Genomic DNA, 20,447 nt, shown 5'->3' with positions numbered 1-20,447 from the left:
CGAGCCCGTTTTACCTGTGACTTATTATTTGACGTGCCCGCATCGCCCTCTTGCGGTGCATGCTTGCAATCGCACCTCGCGTGCGTTCCACAGGTGGCCGGGAGCTGTCGCCCGCATTTGGGCGAGTTTTCTCCACGCTATAAAAAAAAAACCAAAGGCTCCTGCCTATAGAGCCGGACTCCGATCGGTCTTGACCTGTGAGCCTCACCGGCTATTAGCTTGGCTTCTCGTGCAACGGAATCGATGGATTTCACGTCGTATTATTCCTATTATGTTCGAAGTTGACTTTTTTTTTTTTCTTCTTCTTCTAATTAGTCCTGGCCTCCAGCTACACATCACACATGCATAAGATAACCCGAGATAGCAAAAACAAAATAGGTCGTGTGCACAAGAATAGCGATTATATGGCAATGCACCATAAAAATCAATTAAAATATTCTCATATTGACCTGAAAAGATTGATATACTACAGAAAGCATGAGTGCCTTATTGAAAGACAGGTTGCTCTATATACACAGTTTTTTTTTGTCTGTTTGTTTTTGCCGTGCAGGGCGTGCACCTTATTTTGAAGGTTTAGACGACCCCGTCTTAATTCCATAATCCGGATTATTGCAAGACCATATCCCGAGAGTGAAGTGTCGAAATATTCCCGAGCGGGAGGCGGAAGAAAAACTCCATTTGACTCCGCAACGGTAATGACATAACCACGTGAAGCGCTGCACCCGCCGCGAGGACTGCAATTTCGGTGCAAAACTTTGGTTTCGGGGGGGGGGGGGGTCTGAGCCATACGGTACTTGTACAAATGCAGCAGAGGTTCAGCACCACGGAGAGCGCCCCGTGCCCTCCGCCGCTCTCATAGCCACCAGCGCTGGTCCGACCCCAACACACGGGGTCCCACGCGGCAGGTGCAACGGATAGCGTCGCGTCACGTGGTGTACGGCGGCCGCCCGCGTTTCACCCTTAAAAGTTTCTCTGGGTTACATCGATTGGGTTGGGAGGAGGGGGGGGGGCTCGTGTTAAGGAGGCGCCCTCGGGGCTTGTTTTTTCGCGCCCGAGGTGGAGTTGTTCTCTGCCACATCGCGTCCAACTGCTGGTCCTGAAACGAGCACGCTGTGGGGAGCAGGAAGCGGCTCAACCGCGGCGGAAGCGAGAGCGTTTTGCGTGTCGGGGGGAAATCGCGCTCCTACTTTGAGTAGAGAGGCGCCGAGGAACATGCGATCGGCGCGCGGGTGCAAGGATTCGCTCTTTTAACTCGCTCGCCGCTGCAACTTTTCGGTCCCACCTGGTGCCGGGGGCTCGGCTCCGCTTCAGCTGAGATTCACGGAGACACTTTCGCGATCTCGAGGAAATGTCTCGCAAGAAGGCTGCCCGAGGCAAAGCCGCAACCAGCAGCCCGTCCGCAGGCAGCCCCGCCGGCAGAGGGACCGGGAGAGCTGCGAGGGGCAGCCCGGGCATCGTTCAGATGAACAGCGTGGTCCACCCCAGCAGACCCTCCGTCAGCAACAGCAGCGAGTTTTATGACATCGCTTTCAAGGTAAGATGCCTGCTGCTGTCGTGGCCCAGCGAGCGCACGACAACAAACGGCAACTCACCCAAAAAAAAAAAAAAAAAAAGTGGGCTTTATCGGATCGTTTTTGGCTAAAATGTCACGGAGAGGAAAAGGGGCGCGGTGCCAAATTGACGGCCAGCGCCACAGAGGTCACAACAAACTAACCACAGAGTAAATAAGCCGCCGCGCCAAATCATGGCAGGCACTTTTTGGGCTCTTGTTTAGCTGCGGGACGAGTCGGTAGAGACGAGGAATACACACCGTGAACCTGCTTGTGCTCCACTTTATTCTTTGCCAGTGTTTGCTCCCCCTGCTCAGCCCCCCTGTCTTCGGTTTTACAACCGACCTTTAATTCATTAAACAGCCGCGCGCCCCTGACACCAGCTGTGTCAACACGCGAGCGATAAACCTGGAAAGGTGCACACCGCCACCAACGCATCGTCTGCTCGTGCTGTGCAACCGGTCGGAGCAGCGCTGGTTTTACTGGGTTCGCCGTTGCAGTGAGCACTGGCTGGTGTGATTTACCCGACCAAGACGTGAGCGCTCGAGTGAGCGGAGAGCCGTCACTTCACCGCCACCCACCCACAGATTCTCAGTGCGTGCTCCCAGCGTGGCTTCAAGGGACTTGTGCCACCTACTCCGTGTATTTGAAGCAGCTGTTTGATGCAAGTGCAATGATGGCTTTGTGTTGCTCTTTTTGCAGAACAATGGAAGTGGATGATCTATCCAAGCCACTCCACTCCCTGAACTGTGGATATTCTGGTTGAATTATTTGTTATTTGTTAGATGCAAGGACCACCATCTCGGCCTTTATACACCATGCTTGCAGCTGATAAATTAACAATTGAAGTAAAAAAAAACAAAGTTTATTCTCCAGTTTCCATTTGGGCTCGGCAACCCATACACTGTGATCTACACTGACCTGTCTGTCCTTAAATATTGACCATATACCCACTGTTCTTACACTTAATTAAGCAATCTGACAAGAATCATACAGTTTGAGGCAGAATTCCAGTAATATTTCCTTTAATTTATGTGCAAGTCTGAATCAAAATTGCATCTGTAGCTTTCAAAGGGTTTTTTGTTTTTGTTTTTGTTTTTTTACAGTTGCAGCTTTGCATAATGTGACCTGTACTCTATCCCTCTTTCTGTAGTGCAGAGAAGAGCATGTCATGTGTGGCCCATTGTGCCATATTTCATCGTATACTGTTTTTCTCTGTAATGTCATTATTCTTCACTGAAGAGGATGATTTCATTTTAAGGGGCAGGGAAAGACCAGGTCCCTTCTCCTGCATCGTGCGGGAGGAGGCGCCATGCAGCGCTGTGTAAAGGGGAGGGCATAAGAGACGAGAAGACAAGTGAAGAGAAGGAAAAAACAGATGCTGAAATAAGCAAGAAATATTTAAAGGAGAAATAGGGAACACAAAGAGACAGAGGGTGGGATCCTCAGACATTTTACCCTTTGCCACATTTTGTACCTGCTACCACACATCGCTTCGTTCTTCCTCCTCTGTCTTTCAACCCCCCCCCTCTCTGCTTCCTCTCTGCTTTCCATGGTCTAGGACCCACACTCCCTCGGCTAACCAGATGACCGTAAACGCATCAAACCTTTGACCTCATCACGGTTCAGAATAAAAAGAGAAATGCACGGATGTGCAAACACAGAGCCACACGCGCGCACGAACAGGATCTACAGACACATCCACTGGTGGCCGCAAAGAGCAGTCCCACACTCGTTCATGTACGCCCTCTTCACTGGCCAAGAACCAAAATACCAGGGAGGATTTAGCTGAATGATTCAAATGTTCTGAGGACAAACAATCAGACAGTTCTTATAAAATTAAACAAATGAGTCAAAGCTCCCTCTTGTTCATTTTTTATTCTTTGCTAGTTATTTCAGTGTTGTCTGACACAGTCTGAAGATTTATCCCTTATACCTCTGGTTGTGCACTTTTTGTGCTTCTTTCTTTAGCCTTCCAGGTCATTCCCGGCTGAGTTTTTCCCTCTCGGTTTTTCGGAACAGGTGATGCTGGTTGGAGACTCTGGTGTGGGGAAAACCTGTCTGCTGGTCCGTTTTAAAGACGGAGCGTTCCTGGCTGGCAGCTTCATCTCCACGGTGGGAATTGACTTCAGGGTGAGCGGCACTTAAATCATTGGAACAAAAAAAACAAACATGCACGAACAGACAAATCCCCCATATACGTGCACGCGCATAGAGACTTTCACGTTTAGTACCTTTTGTAAAATGGGGCCAAAAGTGCTAGTGGGATTTTTTAAAAGATATTCAGTGTCTTTTATTCCCCACGGCTATGAGTATTTCCTGCGTTAGAAGTCCCACAAGATATGATATTGATTTCTTTAATTAGTTTGACATGCTTTCGTTTTTTTGACTCCCTGGGTGATAACAGTGTGTCTCATGTGCCAGTTTTTTCTCGTCTCACATGGGCAGCAAGGAAAAAAAAAATGTGTCCGTCTTTTTCAATGATCACACTCAGGTGTGTCTGTCGGGGATAGGCAGACAAGGGGGGGCCACTAAGACCCAGGGCAGCAGGGAGAGACCGTTACCTCCTTCCAGCTCTACAGTGACCTCATGCTCAGGGCCAGTCCAGGTCCTGGCGGTTTACTGAACTGGTCCTTTTAATCAGCAGCAGGCCTTATCTGGGCAGTTTCATCTAGTAGCCAATTTGCTTTTCTCTCACTCATTATCAGCTTAAAATAAGTTAAATCCCCTCACACTCACTGGCATGTGTGCATGCGAGCGCACACACACACACATAAACACACACACAAACACCATTGTACTGTAGTTAATGTATTTATCTGTCTTATCAGATATATTTTGTAATATAGTATGGTCTAATACAAGAGCCCTGTAGAAAAGTCTACTTTTGTGAAGGTGAAGAGCTCAGTTCTTGTTGGCACTGCATCTGAGAGGGTTTAAGAGCACTGAAGAAATTTAGCATTGTATTCCTGTGACAAAGTGGGACTCACAATGAACACTTTAAAACAGGTATCAAAATCGATGCAGAAGAACCAGAGATATCGCCTATTTCATATGATTTATTCTCAAAACCTGGCCCCTACAGTACCCACAGGGCAACTCACCCGCCGACAGTGGGGCCATAGATTCAGGTGTGGTAGGCTAGTAGCAGTTAATGCAGCCCCGTGTCGCTGGCCTCAAGCAGAGATGAGGGGCAGGCTACAGAGGTCCGGTAAGCTCGCTTCTTACGAACTCGACACCCCCAGATTTTTCTTCGTTTTCAAACTCGCAGTCTTCAGACCCAGCCAATGCCGTCTTGCATGACATCGCTTGAGGCAGTTTATCAGACTCCCTCTGGAGCCGCGAAAGATTTCATACGACTTTTCTCACATATGCAACACCTGCAAACAGACTTTGATGTGTAAAATCTGTGCTATTTCCCTTTACCTTCCCTTCTCAGATCATTTTGGAATATCATTGAGTGTCGTTTTGTTGTATCCTGTGTTTAAGGGTTTTTTTTGTTTTTTTTGTTTTGCCATAATAGAAATGTCAATAGTTGATGCGGATGGGTGAAGTCAATCTTAAGCCGACACATTTACAGTGAAGAGTGATGAGCAGTGTACAGAGCCAGTCACACATTAAAAGGATGCATTTTACTGCTCACCCTGCCTCATCACTTTAAGTTGGCTGCCTTTTTCCTTCCAACGATCTTTCTCAGCACGATGGAAACCGTACATGTAAGTTTACCTTGACTTGCTCTTCCGCCTGTCATGGTAAATTTACTTATTTTTAAAGTTCTGAAAGTTAACACCATTACATAAAGTCTAAGTGCAACATTAGATCCTTTATACCCATGGGAAGCATACTCACATGGGCTGCCTCTGTGTGTGTGTGTTTAACCAAAGTATCCAACCATTCTATATCCCTGTGTGTGGGTTGGATGAGCTTGTGGGTGGATGAGCAGTTGATTTATTTACTTATGTAACATCCCTTATAACAGAGTGTCTGTTGTACATTTAGGCATATCTAACCAAAGCAGAGCGCTTCATCTGCTGTCTCTGTCTGCTGCATTTACTTCTAATTGAGGAAAAAGCACAAAAGTCATAAAGTTTAGTGCTCAAATTGACTTATTATTTAATTGCAGTGTGGCACAGAGCTTTGCGACATGAGTAATTTCATTACCATCCTCAAGGCTTGCATTCTCTTCTGCCGGCTTTCTTTTTAAATGGTTCAGTTTTTCGGTACAAGTGAAATAGACCTCCCAGAATTCATGAGGATCCTTCTTGAGTCACAGTGTAGGTCACGAATGATGTGGCATTTTTAGATCTGTTAATTAGTATATGGAGTAAATGGCATTTTTTTCCGTATTAGTCTTTCATTTTTCTTATTGTACATTTTAGCACAAAACTCACAATGGTCAGAAGTACTTGTACAGAGTACACAGTACAGTACACAGTACAGAATGAACCAAATTATCATGACCACACTCTTAGAAAAGGACTTAATAGAGTGTACGCATACATACATGTAAAGTTAACCTTTTATGCAACTGCACAAATTGTGTAAACAGTGTGTTTGTTTGAGAAGTTGAGAGACCAAACTTTCTTGAGTAGGAAAACATGAAGGTCCTCGGTGTTTGTGTTCCCATGGAGGATACACAGAGACACAAAGAGACAGGGAGTAATCGTTATTTTTAGGAACAGTTTTGATCCCTTTTTAGTTAGTGGGAAAGAAAAGCAATTTGCCTCGTACAGGGATTTGATCCGGTTCCCGCTTCAAAGCTGCAGCGAGTTGCTATGTTTTCTTCCCCCTCTTGTTTATTGTAGTCTTATCTCATTTAAACCTCTGCATTTTCTCAGGATTACTGAGCTGCACTGGTGCCTTGTTAGGCTTAAGATACAGGGAGCCAGAATAGGAAATAAAGCTACCATTGCATTCGATTATATAAATCTCCTTGTAAAGGGCAATAAATTCATACGCAAAGACAGACATGAGTGTATCTAATCATGTTAATTCCATGAATAACTCACCTTCTTAAAGTATATTTTTCAATCCTGCTCTGACGTATAATTACTGCTAAACACTAACAGGAAACAGCTGATTCTATATGATCTTTTCGTTTATGGTAATGCCATATATACAAAATCAGGTTACTTTAATATGATTTCATTTTTCTAACTCCTTAGTGAATCATACATTGAGGCACTGCTTATTGTTTAGTTACTGTGTGGTCTTATCATTATAATATATGTGTACTTCTCTGACTCATTCTTACAAGAAAAGAGATGAAGCAGCACTGTTTTTTGTTTTGCTTTTTTTTTTTATCATGTGAGTTCACAGAAACTCTGTTGCATATTCAAGGGATTATTAAAACACGTAACTAAAATGCACTGCTTTAAAAGTTTAATGATTTAAGGACATTTGTTAGATTTTTACGTAGCTCCCTCTGAAGCCACGGAAGGCTCTATACAGCTTTTTCCACATATGCAGCAGCACTCCCCAGGAGCTGTGAACAGACTTTGATGTGTAAAATCGGTGGAGTTTTTCTTTAAGGTCAGTTGTCATAACAGTAAAAATGTTCTCATTTTATTGGATACCCTTTCCAGATTAAAAAAAGAAATACTTGACTTGCATAAAAGTTTGTTTTTTTCTTTTTAAATTACGTTTTTGCCCAAAACAGGTATGGCTTTAGAAATTAAGGAGAATACCAGGTCAACTGTTGCCATGGTAATACAGATCCTAACCAATGGGCAAGTGATTGGCGTTCAGCAGATTGCAGTGATTTGAGCGGTGATTTTCAGGAGGCCGTAAGCTGTATGTGAAAGGCATGAGCTAGGTGTACATGTTGATGTGTTCTTCATCCTGTAGTATTTCACCTATACATGTTATGTTTGGGTGAAATACAGATTTGCAACATGCATAGAAACACAAAACATAAAATCACATGACACATAAATGTCCTGAGGACATTTTCTTCTCTCATTTCTCCATTTCTCTCCATACTTTAACTCATCTAATCTCCCTTTGTCACTTTTACTTCCAGCTCAAAGGAATACAAGGCTGGGTTTATGCCATTTCTGTGGACGACAGCTATAGTCTCTTTCATAAAATGAATCAGAAGTATCTCTAAAATTGAATTTGACATTTATATCTATTAAAAAACATCAAAACTACTCCGCAGTTGCGGAATAAAGTAAGAATGAAGACATAAAGTGTACTTATTCAAGCTTTGTGTTGGTATCAGACAGTAGTTAGACACGGTCATTTTACATTCATTAGTTTTCGCAATAGTCTGAGACGAAGATGGAGCTGTAAAGGCGTTCTTTGATGGCATAATTATGGTGGTGATGGTGTTATTCAATATTTTTCCTTCTTTCAACAAATCCCATGAAAGCACGAAAACAATGAATGAGTCATTCTCTCAACACTTTCCAACTTCACCACCCCGTCTGTGGCACTCAGGCCCATTCATATTGAAGATAAACTGTAAATCTTTAAAATTGGGTCACAAATGTATTAGTTTCTTTTTTTTCTTTTTTTTAAGGCTAAGAAGTTTTTGAAGATGACTGGACAATGTAGTCTTTTAGCACTAATTACTCAGACTGGGGTAAATAATGCTTTTGTTTGGTGGCTATTGTCAGCTATTGATTAATACACATTTGGTGCTCTAGTGAGTATTTACAGCATCAGGACAGTGTGAGTAACACGGAACAAACTATTCAAAATATTTGTAATTAACAAACATGTCACCCATTGCAACTGTGTGCCTCATTTATGCGTTGTTAATAGTTTTTGATCAGCGGAGCTCTATGGCTCCACTGATGCTCTACTGACAGAGCTTATTCCACAAAGGAATAAGCTCTGTCAGGCTTTGGACATACAAGCAATGCCTATGGGTGGGATCAGTTGTATGCTGGTTTTGGATTTTTGATGGGATTTGTTAACATAAACGAAATATCGTCCGGCTTATCCATTGAGGAATATATGTGCATAAACTGTATGTGTGTACTATGCCATACTTCAGCCTCATATTTCAGGCGGAAAAAAGCATTTACCTTGGTCAAATTAAGATAATTCAGTACTTTTTCCTTTTAAACCAAAAAAAAAGAAAAAAAAGAATCCAAACCTTCCATAGGTGGACAAACAACAACAGAACAGTCTATGGTGGGAGCTGTCCCTGCTGCTGAACACTTCCTCCAGACTGGAGCTCCGCAAAATGCCTGTATGGCGTATAAGGCTACCAAGTCTACCAATCTGGTACCAAACTGCTGTCTGTCTCAATCTGCTCCAGTTACACACTGATGGCCCAGTATCCATTTTCCATACTGTAATTGTCCACATCCATCATACTTTAAATTTGCTTCATTCTGCTGTCACTCTCCTCCCTGGCGTGCTGTTTGGCATTTGGCATATTCTCGCTAAAAATAATGTGTGATGAGTTGTTTATTCTTTTAAATGTTGTAGCCAGAAGGCAACTTTTTTCCTCATTTTCAACTAAATCCCACAGTTACACATACCGGCGGGGAAGGTGGATCATTTATCTTTAACCGTGAACATGATGAGTCTCAAATGTTACTTACTGAAAAACACTATTGTCAGCTTGAGAGAGGATTCTGTTTCCATAACTGAAGTCAAAATGTCTTCGTATGGAAACAAAGCCTCAAAAGGAATTTCTTTGAGAGGACCATTGAGAAGGGGAGAAAGATAAAGAAGGAAAATAGGGGAGGAATTAATTCCAGGGAGAAGCAGAAAAGCAAAGATGCTCAGGGGGAAGCCAATTAACAATAATATTCCAACAGCATTCCTCTTATTTCCAGTGTGGCAGAAAAACAACCTCTTCTCATCTTTTCCTCCTAGCAGTCTACCTCCCCCCATGACAGCTGATGTAATTGCAGTGGTGGGGAGAAGAGCAGCACTTCTCACCTCTACTGACAGACAAGGGAGCTGCACCCAGCTGTCAGCTACGGCTACTGCGCCCCGAGCGACAGACCTCTTATGCAACCACAAGCTTCACCTCCCAGCACCCTAAAACAACATTGCTCGCTTGACTTAGGAAGACAGATCTTGAATTATTCCTGTGAGGATGAATCATCAAACGTTCGGCTAATTAGTGTCAAGGAATGGCAGTGTCAGTCAACTGTTTTGGTCCAGACTGAAATATCTCAACAAATCTTGGATGGATAGCCATGAAATTGTACAGACATTCATGGGCCCCAGAGGATCAATCCTACCGACTCTGGTGATCCCTTGACCTTTCCTCTAGCTCCACCAGTAGGTCAAAGTTTTCACTTGTCATGTGAAAAATCACAACATTTGCAGGATGTTTTGGCACAAACTTTTGAAAAGACGATGTACCCGAGGGCTTCATTGATCCCCTGGCCTTTCCTCTAGGGCCACCATGAGGGTGACATTTGTGGTTTTGAGTCAATTGTTGCGACAACTATTGGATGGATTGATTGAATTTACATTGACACCCTCTCTGAGATGCATGACAACCTCTGACCTCAGTAACAGTTCCTCCCCTGCTTCTGCCTGAAGGCTGAACAAAATGTGCGATAGCTTAACTCATATTAACATGTTGGTGTTGATGTTCACCACAATATTAAACATTTCCAAAAGGGCTAATCACAGACAATTTGTCCCCTGAGGATAAATGGATATTATTATGTGTTACATTCTGGGGATGAAGTTAGTTACCATGGGCCAGCCCAGTACAGATGAAACAACACACTCTGCCTCCCTTCTCCAATGATTTACTTACATCACTCTGTCTAGGAGTGCGCCATAAAATGTCCCTGACAGTTTTAAGAGACATGGATCACACCTTGCATACTTATTCATCTCACCCCGGTTGTAGTCTGTATCATACGCAAAACCTTTATCTTAATGATATACCTTTGCAGTGCTACATTAGGGAAGGTTTCTTTGTGAGCTGCAGCTACAGTGGACAGATTTTGGGTGTATCCCTGAGTAATGGCTGGCAGGAGAAAACCTGAAAACCGGCAGCTATGTTTCACACATCAGTCTCAGGCGGGGGTGAAGTTTGTTGTTTTTCACCATGCTAGTAGCATGGCTCTGTGCTTGCCCAGAGAGGTCAGCCTTCAGGTTCCCATTTACACTCTGACCCCTGTGTGTCACAAGTCGGACCAGAAGTTTCACGCCTCGTTGATGGAGCTGGGGCATGTAAAATCAAGTTTCCATTTTTAAGCACAGAACAGGAGTTCCACACATAACAGGCAGCTCCATTGATTCAGATTTCACTGCTCTCTGATGTTATTTTTGGGTGTACTTAGTATGTGTGTGGGGGTGGGGGCTATGAATCAGGCAACTGCAAAATTTTCACTCAACATTTCAGTCGTCTGATTTTAAGATAACTTGAAGTGGGGGCGCATGTCAGCACTCTGCTCTTGCATTTGAGAGCTTGGCAACTATGAGTCTGGAAGATGTATTAAAAATAAATGTATAAATGTACAAATCATCGACCATCACCCTCCGCTACATTGGGGTAATGCAACATGGGAAACATGCTCATTCATCCTAATTAACCAGGTTCAAAGCCAAACAATGCTGATCAGTGGATTTCCTTGTACAAAAACGAAAGCATCTGCTCTGACTTCACATATTTTGTATTTTTGTATAGTAATGAGAAATGAATCTCCATTTATTTCTACACTATAGCTGATGTAACAGCTACAGAAACATAGTTGCATATGTGTCTAAGAACCGCCATTGTTAGGTTGAACTGCCCAAAGCAGTTTGTTGCATCAGCCATCATCAGTGACTAATTTGTCATTTATCCATTTATCTATCTCTGAACAGAATAGACTATTGAATCATTCAAACAAGCATAGTCCTATTATACAGGCAATGCTCAGGATTGTCTTGATGAATGTGTGTGCGCATTCACATGGCAGTGAGGACGGGTGCGTTCCACCTGCCAGACCAGAGAGCCAGGACAGGAGACAGTGGCAGCAGTGAAGAGGTGGCAGGAAGGTTTAACAGAGTCACAGAGGGGCCAAATCAGTTGTAAACCTTTCCTTTGGAAATATAGTGAGGAGATGAAGGTGTTCAGAATATTCCTGCATATTTCGTGCTATAATGATTAACCCAGTCACCTTCAAGGATAGATGATATACATGGAAGAAGCTTGCAGGCTCTCTCCACGTAGCTCAGTTACTTGACATTTTGATTTAGCCATGTGTTTGCTTGGATCCATTGCTACAGTTGAGACGGATAAGATACCTAGACTCCCTTGCATAATGACATTGGAGTGACTGTGAATTTTCCATTTGCTCCATGTAAATATGGCTCTGCAGTTGATATTACACTCTAGTAATATTATTGCTGCATTTTAGCTCATCGCAGCTTTATTAGGACTGCAGGTGCTGATTATTTTCATCAATTAAGCGCTTGTCTATAAATGAAAAATATCATCCCATTTTCTCAGAGTCCTTGGTGACAACTTCAAATTCCTTGTCTTGTCCAACCAACAGTCCAAACCCTAAGGAGATGCAAGTTAATTGGAGTAAATCAGAAATAAAAATCCCCTCATTTGAGAAGCTGAAACCAGAGAATGTTTGGCATTTTTGTTTAAAAAAAGACTAAAATGATTAATCCATTATCAAAACACTTACATATTAATATTCTTTCAAATCAACCGATCAATTAATCAGCTAACTGTTGCAGCTCTGAGATATATCAGTATCAGAGTAGATGTTCGCCACTAAGTATGTGCTTAAAATAAATTGACAGTGTATGGTTAAAATAGATATCAATACCTGTATGCATCTCTAAAATCTGTTGTCGGTAGGGCTTTATTACCCAGTTCAAAAAAGGCTTTTACATTTTCTGTTGAACACAATTTCCTTTGGAAAACCTACAAAAGAAGTGATGTATTTTATGTTCCAAAACAAATGTCCATGTTCGATGCCCTATCTCCATATTGCTCTGAGATTGTTGATGTCTTTTGTCCAACCACCTGAAATTGAAGCTGTAAAAATTGATTTCTTGCCCGACCTTTGACCTCCATAATGCCGAGCGAATCATCCCAACTAGACACGCAATTCATCACGAAGGTTGTAATCTATCTGTGGTTTTGTCAACCTCCCGGTAAACAGTGTTTCATTGTTGCACTGGAAGACTGAGCCCACATCGTGTGGGCCATAGCATTGATAACAGCTTAGGAGCTAAATGGGCTGAAAATGTGCTCGATAGTCAATTCACTGATCTCAGCTGAATCCCACAGTCAGACAGAGGTTGAGAAAGAGAAGGTGACGTTATTTCATTTTGATGAGGGTCTTGTGAAATCACACTTGGAGAGAATATATGTGTGTTAAAGTTCAAAAGGAACTGGCTGTGGCTCAAGAGACTGTGTGTATATTTGCTAGGCAAGATAAGGACATGAAATATTCAAAGTCTCTTGTGAAAAATGAATCTCTCTATCATTAGACTATTGATTGGGGATGACTGTCTGTCTAGCTTGTTTTAAATCATGAAGTGAGATACTGGTGTGGTTCACTTCCGTCCAGGCTCACATTCAGCGGCACATTTAATGACTGTCAATGATATAAAACAATATAACATGAATGCAGTGAGAAAAAGGATTTTTTTTTTTTTTTTAAATAAGCTGCAAAAGAGAAACAAGCTGATAACTGAGCACAGACTGTTAACTGAACTGATGTGTTCTTGTGTGGAATAGAGCTGCAATGATTAGTCGATTCATCAATTAAATGGTCAAAAGAAAATTTATCTGCAACTATTTTTCCTTGAAACATTAGTAAACGATGAATCTGTTAAAAAGGCCAAACAATTGATTGTTCCACGTTCCCAAATGTGAGAATTTGCTCTTGGTTTTACATTATTTTAAATAGCAGTGGTGGAAAGTAACTAAGTACATTTACTAAAGCACGGTACTTAAATAGCTACAGTTTTGAGGTACTTTACTTCAGTATTTCCATTTTATACTACTTAGTACTCAGACTCCACTACAAGTCAGGAGAATATATTGCACTTTTGACTCCATGTTATTTACCTGGCAGCTACTGCATAGTTATTAGTTACATTGCAGATTTAAGATTTTACATAAAAAAAACATGACCATTAGTTTATAAAAAATATTATGAATTGTTACAGATGAAACTATCCAACCGTATAAAATAGTTACCAGCGACAACATTAAAATGATACTTGTACATTAATGCATCACTAATAATATTCCAAGGTTATAAAATAGAATAATATAACCCTGACAGAGGAGAATTCTGCATTATAATAACTTTTACTTTTTGTGATCTCTGCCCCTCCTTTCTGATGTTTTATAGAACAGATTATTAATCAATTAATCAAGAACTGTAAATGATTAACTGTAAAATAGTTGTTAGTTGCAGCCCTAATGTGGAACTCACCAGACACAACTCGGACACACACACACACCGTGCACATGCATACAAAAACACACTCATGTAGTCTGAGTGAGCCATCATCCTTTGCACCATTGACTCAGGAACTAGTCCATCCCCAGCAAAGGCACTGAAATAGATTAAATGAGGACAAGATTGATATGAATCACTTTCAATCTTCCTTCACCTTTGACTGGAAAAGACTCAACATGTGTGTGTGTGTGTGTGTGTGTGTGTGTGTGTGTGTGTGTGTGTGTGTGTGTGTGTGTGTGTGTGTGTGTGTGTGTGTGTGTGTGTGTGTGTGTGTGTGAGTGGACGCATTTTGTTACCTCTTCGGGACCTTTTCCGTTTAGGGATGAGGTGGGAATTGAGGTTATGTTGAGCTTAGGGTTAGGCTGTCCACAATGAATGGAAGTCAACACGACGTCCTAACAAGGATAGCTGCACAAACTTATGCACAAAGTCAGTGCAAAAACGTCATAGCGAGAGACTTTTTAGAGCACATTATAAATACACTGCATTTTGAAGTGTCTGTCTAATAGTTGAAAATCTCTTTGTTCAGAGCAACGTGAGGTCATCATCTTCGAACAGCGTGTTTTTGAGAGCGTGACTCATGCAACAAGTGGATATTAGTCACCGCGTAATTACCGCTACTCACTTGGATGCTCAACTAAAATGCAGTTTGGAATGTGTGCATTTGCATAGTATTGTTGAACACCCAGTGGGTGATTTTCCCTCTTGTGCAAAAAAACAGTCTATTGTGCAGATTTACTTTTTAAGTGACACTGTAGATCAGCATGAGTTGACTCAAGCTGGTGACAGAAGCGAAGCGGTCACTCTTGTTGCTTTGACAAGTTGAAGGACGCTCATGGAGTTGATGGTTTTGAGTCCCTCCCATCATTGATAGAAGGCTGGGCCACTGATCCATTACTTCATTTATTATAGACATGAGTTTTCTGTTGCAGAGGGAAGAGGTGTGACTAAATATTTCTGTATTTGCTTGTAGAGAATGTGCCTGTAGTCTTTACGTAAGTTTTTAAAATGCAAAGATTTTAGGGGTTTAAAGAACTGAATGTCTTAAATACAGTAAACTATCCTTATCTAACCATGATTTAAACACTGCATGTTGAGTTTATAGCTAATACAGGAAATAGACTGAATCACATCCTCTGACCCTTAGCATTTATGTTCCTCTGGTCCAGGTCAAAACCGTCACTGAGGAGCAGAAAATGTGACTCCACTTTATAAAATGCAAGTTCTGGAAATCAAGATCATGCTAGCATGAGACCCGAAAGCCAACCGCTCCGATCCTCCCACCCCTCCATCTCCTTGCCCTGTTACGCTCCGCCCAGCCCCTCACCTGCATCTGATGGTTTTTATGCATCTCTCTTTCACTTGTTTCCAGCTTCTATACGTTTTTTTTTTTTGTATAGTCAGTGAAAGGATGGCTGACTGATTTCTCATTTATCCACACTCCTGCCTGCCAGCCTGTCTGCCCGCCTGCCTTCTCTGAGTGGGTGCAATTAAAGTGCCAAGTGACATCATGCCAGCAAGTGGCAGTAATTTTTTTTCTGCTTGAAAAATCAATTGAATTAAGATGAAACGGGACCCTAAAATGAGAGGCAGCGGCAGAGTTGGACAAAGAAAAACAGGAACTCTATACATGTACTATATGTACTGTTGTGTGTAGTTCTATAATTAGGGGCGAGCTGGGCCCAACCCTTACTAATTTAAAATCTGTCAAGTATTCAGCTATGCCTCAATGACTGTCCAAGTCCATGTATGTGTGCACATGCACGTGCAAACTTCTGGGTGTATATATACTGGTCGGGGGTTCGCTTCTGCCCAGGGAGATGTTTGTAATTAACGAAAAGCAGCTTTGCCACCTGCTGCCCTAATGTCACAGGGATCTAGAGAGGTGAGCCCTGAGGAGCATTATAAATATTTAACCATGGCGTGACAGAGGTGGGGAGTGAATTTTCGGCATATGGGAGCACTCAAAGATGAAGCTGATGAGAGACAATGATGATAAAGAGCCATAAAGCAAGGGGAGACGGACACCGTTCATTAGAGGATACAGAAGATTGAAGAGAAGGATAACAGGTGGATGGAGTGAATATCGATATCCAATATAGATTTTGACATTGTTTTTAATAAAAATAACGATATTAGAGTCTTACCTGAAGCCTGATCCTGTTACTTAATCTTATGAAGCAGATTATATGTGCTATTTCTAATTTACTGCGTTGAATTTCGTTTTATATCTAAGTCGTTTATTCTAATATCACCTCACAGACTAATTTCACTGCTGCAGCACTAAAAGTTAACGTTCATATAAATAAACAAGCAGATGAAAGCGAGGAGAATTTCTTTTAAAACTATAAACAAAAGCTCTCAAACCATTAAATCAGCTACCAAAAAAAGGGTCATTTCCCCAAACTATAAATGCAATTTACCCATTTTCACTTACAGTAGAATGCAGATTTGTTCTTTTTGTTTTACACTCAAAACTCAAATTCCTTAATACATTGAAGATGCCCTGCGGAGTTTCCCTATAAACAAAATGTATGTTTTCATTCAGTGTTACTCACAAAAAACTCACTATGTGTATCCTTGAAGTCATGTTGAACGTATTTTCCTGAACGTATTTTCCTGTTCCATAGCAATACTAGTGGTCAATAACTCCACTGAGTAGCCTTAAGTAAACATTAGCAGTCAGTACAGGCATCACAAACTGAATTGAATTCAACTCAGTTCTCCGGATGTAATGAACATGTGGGGACATCAGAATGGATGTCGGACATCAGTGGCCTGACCCAGCAGACATCATAGTTCTCTGAATGTGCTGTTCTTCATTGTTTACAATTCAGTACTAGGAAATTAGGTGTAATAAGTATTTTGTGTTAGCTTTGTGACTTCTTTCAAGAACTAGTGTTTCACCAAAACATCAGCTTGCTGATTTTTTGCTTTGTACTTTGTAGTACAAAGCAAAAAAGCTTTTGAAATGGCAGTGTTTTTTAGTACTTTGTATCAATCTCACAACAAATAGCTTAGTCTCTGTATCTGATGGCTTTCATTGTCAATCTGACGACAACATTTGATTCAGATAGCAGAAATTATATTTTTGGATAGAGTGTTAAACTGTTAAATTTGAGGTTTGTATAGCAGAGTGTGTGTGTATGTGTGTGTGTGTGTGTGTGTGTGTGTGTGTGTGTGTGTGTGTGTGTGTGTGTGTGTGTGTGTGTGTGTGTGTGTGTTTTCTCACTGTATAGTTGAGAAAGAGGGGCAGGACTTCAGGAAATGGGTTACAGCAGTTGAGAAAAACTGTAATAAATCTGAGCAGCATATGCATTGGCAGATATTCTTTGGAGAAGTCTGTGATGATACTGTACCAAAATAAATAAAGTGCTTCTCGGAGAAAAATGAGAGGGAGGGCAGAGGGGAGAGAGATGTTTTCAGTTTGGAAATGCTTATATTGGCTGTGCATGCACTGTGTGTGTGTGTGTGTGTGTGTGTGTGTGTGTGTGTGTGTGTGTGTGTGTGTGTGTGTGTGTGTGTGTGTGTGTGTGTGTGTTTCGTGTTTGTGTTCGTACATTCATGTCTAAATTGCAGAGGAGGAAAACTGAAGAGCTTCATGAAAATTGAAGGATAGACAAGAAATGTTGGAGCCACATTATTCACCAGCACACATTGTCACAACAAACACACAACCATATACTGTGTTGCCATTTTGATTTGTATCAGGCCAGTATGTGTAAAGATCCTGGGGAAGAGCTTCGGAGAAGGTCAAGGCTAACTTTATAGTGTTCAACATAAAAATGTATCTGTGATGAAGCATCAAAAAATGCTGTGTGTTTGTGTGTGTGTGTGTGTGTGTGTGTGTGTGTGTGTGTGTGTGTGTGTGTGTGTGTGTGTGTGTGTGTGTGTGTGTGTGTGTGTACTGCCTAAAGGCGTGTTTGGATCCCAGCGTGTTGCTACAGGTTAGAGGTAAAAGATGAAATAGAAAGCAGTGTCTTTTCCCAAGGACTTTTAATCTGAAACATGGACTGATGTAAAAACAGCAAAGTCATCCAGGTAAATCAGTAAACCTGCTTCTTAGAACGGACTCCTGGGTGTCAAACTTTAAGGCTTTAAACACTGGAGCGCAATTAAGCCACAGAAATAGTAAATCTACACAATGCTACAAGGTGGACGCTACACAGTGCTTTATGTGGATTGTGTTCTTGCATATGCGTAGATGTTAACCAATGCTCTGTGGTGCCAGATGATGTTGCAATGCAAAGAAGATCTATCGGCAATTTTTTTTTTTTTTGTTTGTTTGTTTGTTTTGTTTTACTTTTGCTTCGGTCCTCCGCAGCAGCACTTGCGCTCCACCAGTGCCGTGGTCTCCTCGAAAGGAATGACCAAGCCTGTATTTTTGCAGGAGTGCAGCTGTTGGTCTGAAAGGGCCTCGAGGCCCACTGCTCTTTCAATTAGTGTCTGTTTTTACTTCACCAAGTCACCCAAGTGAGGAAGTCCATAACAGGAAGGGTCTGGCTTTTACACTGACTGCACAGTCAGAAGTGTTTTGGGGAAGCAGACTTCGCTTTTTCAGTCAGAGCTGTGACTGACAAGCAGTAAACATTACCTCTTAACCCTGCACATCCTCCCATAACTCTTGGACACGGTTCAAATACAAAATCTGATATATTTGTAACTGTATTCATTTATTTGAACAATGTCACTGTTTTCCAACAAACTGAGCAAACAGGCAGTTATCACCAGCCGAAATCATTGTTACCACATGAGCTAGCGCCTCTCTGCTAAGTGTGCAGGTTCAGCAAGCATAGCCCATCCCTGAATTAATCCCGTAGTGTCTATAGGTTGCATTATCTGTGTGTCTGGTGTAATGTGATTTATTGTACTATCTTTGTCACCAGGAGAATATCCAGCGCATCTGAGCTGAAAGTATTTGTGAAAGAGTGTCTTGTGGTTTGACAATGCTGACCAGGCTGTATCCAGCATCTTCAGGAGAGGAGGGGAGAGGAGGCCCTATTTGTACAGTTATGTGCTAATAATGAGCATCTCCCATAGAAAATTAAATATCTGTAGTGAGCCTCTTAAATAACAAGGTGGGGGTGTCTGCTTCATATACGCCGCATTATAGAGGTTCGAATTCACACACAGTGTCTGACTATAACAACAGTAACTTAAAAATTACATTAAGATGATAATAGGCTACACATGGCCTTAAACATCATACATACGGGCTGTAAGCTACTGGCCTAGCAGTAGATACAACTACAGTTATTACTCTGGTAAGTATTTGAGAGCGTCTTCTTTTGGCTGATTCAATTTACTGGCATCAAATTGCATGTCCACTTGATACTGAGGTACACCAGTTGTTGGTTAATTGTGATCTGAACTTAACTAAAGCAAGGACTTTCTCGGATATCTGTAAAAACCAGAACACATTTCTTACAGGAAACGGCCAAGATTTGAATTTGCACAAGACTGCTTTGACCTGAGATTCAATTTGGTGTAAGATAAAGGAGAAAGGGGGAGGGAAGAAAGAGGAGGGATTTTTTTTTTTTTTTATTGATGTGAAGTGGGCAATCTGTTATCACGATCATCTTCCAACTTCTTTGAAAACCAGATGATAAAACAAGTGCCTGCCTGTAGCAGACAGGGAGGGGGAAGGGGCTGAATGTTTTTGTACAGTATGTGTGAGATCTCACATATGTCTGTGTCAGCAAGACTTAGAAAACCTGACAGCTAGGCGTTGGGTTGACTGCAGAGTAGAGAGCCCTGCCTTTCTGTATATCCCTTTTTCTAGGTTCTTTAGTTTATTTCCACCACTGCTTTAATTTATGACATGTGTGTTGAGGCCTTCGACATTGAAGAACAGCGCCATATAGCCTCATTCTCAATATTCTCATCAATACTGCGAATTTTGATTCTCATACCTATCCTTTTTGTGGCCATCATGCTCCTGTTCTTTGCCACTAATGTTTTATTGGCTCACACTTCATGGGCCCCTCTGAAAGCTCCTCATACATTTGTAATTTATGATCCCTGAGAAGTGCCGTTACAGTCATTCTGTACCGACTGAACCTTCTCACTCATGTACCTTTGTGGGAAAAAGTGGCTAAAATCCACTGTCTGGCTGGTAAGCAGAGCAGTTTGTTTTTGAAGATGTTTTCTGGTTGGAAGATGTTGGCTGCAGCTCAGGGAATGAAATTGACGTGAAAGTGGTGCAAGCTTCTCAGCCACCCCTTTGTAAATTGTAAGCAAACTGTAACTATATAAAGCAGAGCTGTGTCAGCTTGAAAGATGTTGAAGCTTGAGAAAGTTTTGAAAGTAAAGTGGAGACATTGTAGCTGGAAGTGTGATTGACAGTCTTTAATCTAAAATACCTTAATTCCCTGTCTTCAAGAGTAGACTCACTTGTATAAAATGCTGAGATAGTTTTTATCATGCTCAGTCCACACTCTCAGAGCTTATGAAATCTGTGTTGTTATCTCCTGTTCTGGCTTCAAGT

General features: G+C 41.8%; 1 protein-coding gene across 1 annotated transcript in view; it reads left to right on the top strand.

The window, feature by feature from the left end:
- The first annotated feature begins 1,026 nt into the window (after positions 1 to 1,026).
- Positions 1,027 to 20,447, top strand: part of LOC120788407 (ras-related protein Rab-26-like) — a 55,084-nt gene continuing 35,663 nt past the window's right edge. The window contains exons 1-2 of the mRNA XM_040124205.1: positions 1,027 to 1,534; positions 3,573 to 3,683. Coding sequence (XP_039980139.1) covers positions 1,349 to 1,534; positions 3,573 to 3,683 — 297 coding nt within the window. The 5' untranslated portion in view covers positions 1,027 to 1,348. The remainder of the gene's footprint in view (positions 1,535 to 3,572; positions 3,684 to 20,447) is intronic.

Source organism: Xiphias gladius, chromosome 3 (assembly GCF_016859285.1).
Source record: "Xiphias gladius isolate SHS-SW01 ecotype Sanya breed wild chromosome 3, ASM1685928v1, whole genome shotgun sequence".
NCBI classification, from domain to species: domain Eukaryota; kingdom Metazoa; phylum Chordata; class Actinopteri; order Istiophoriformes; family Xiphiidae; genus Xiphias; species Xiphias gladius.
The sequence above is the reverse complement of the archived record's forward strand: the minus strand, read 5'-3'. Positions and strand labels throughout refer to the sequence as shown.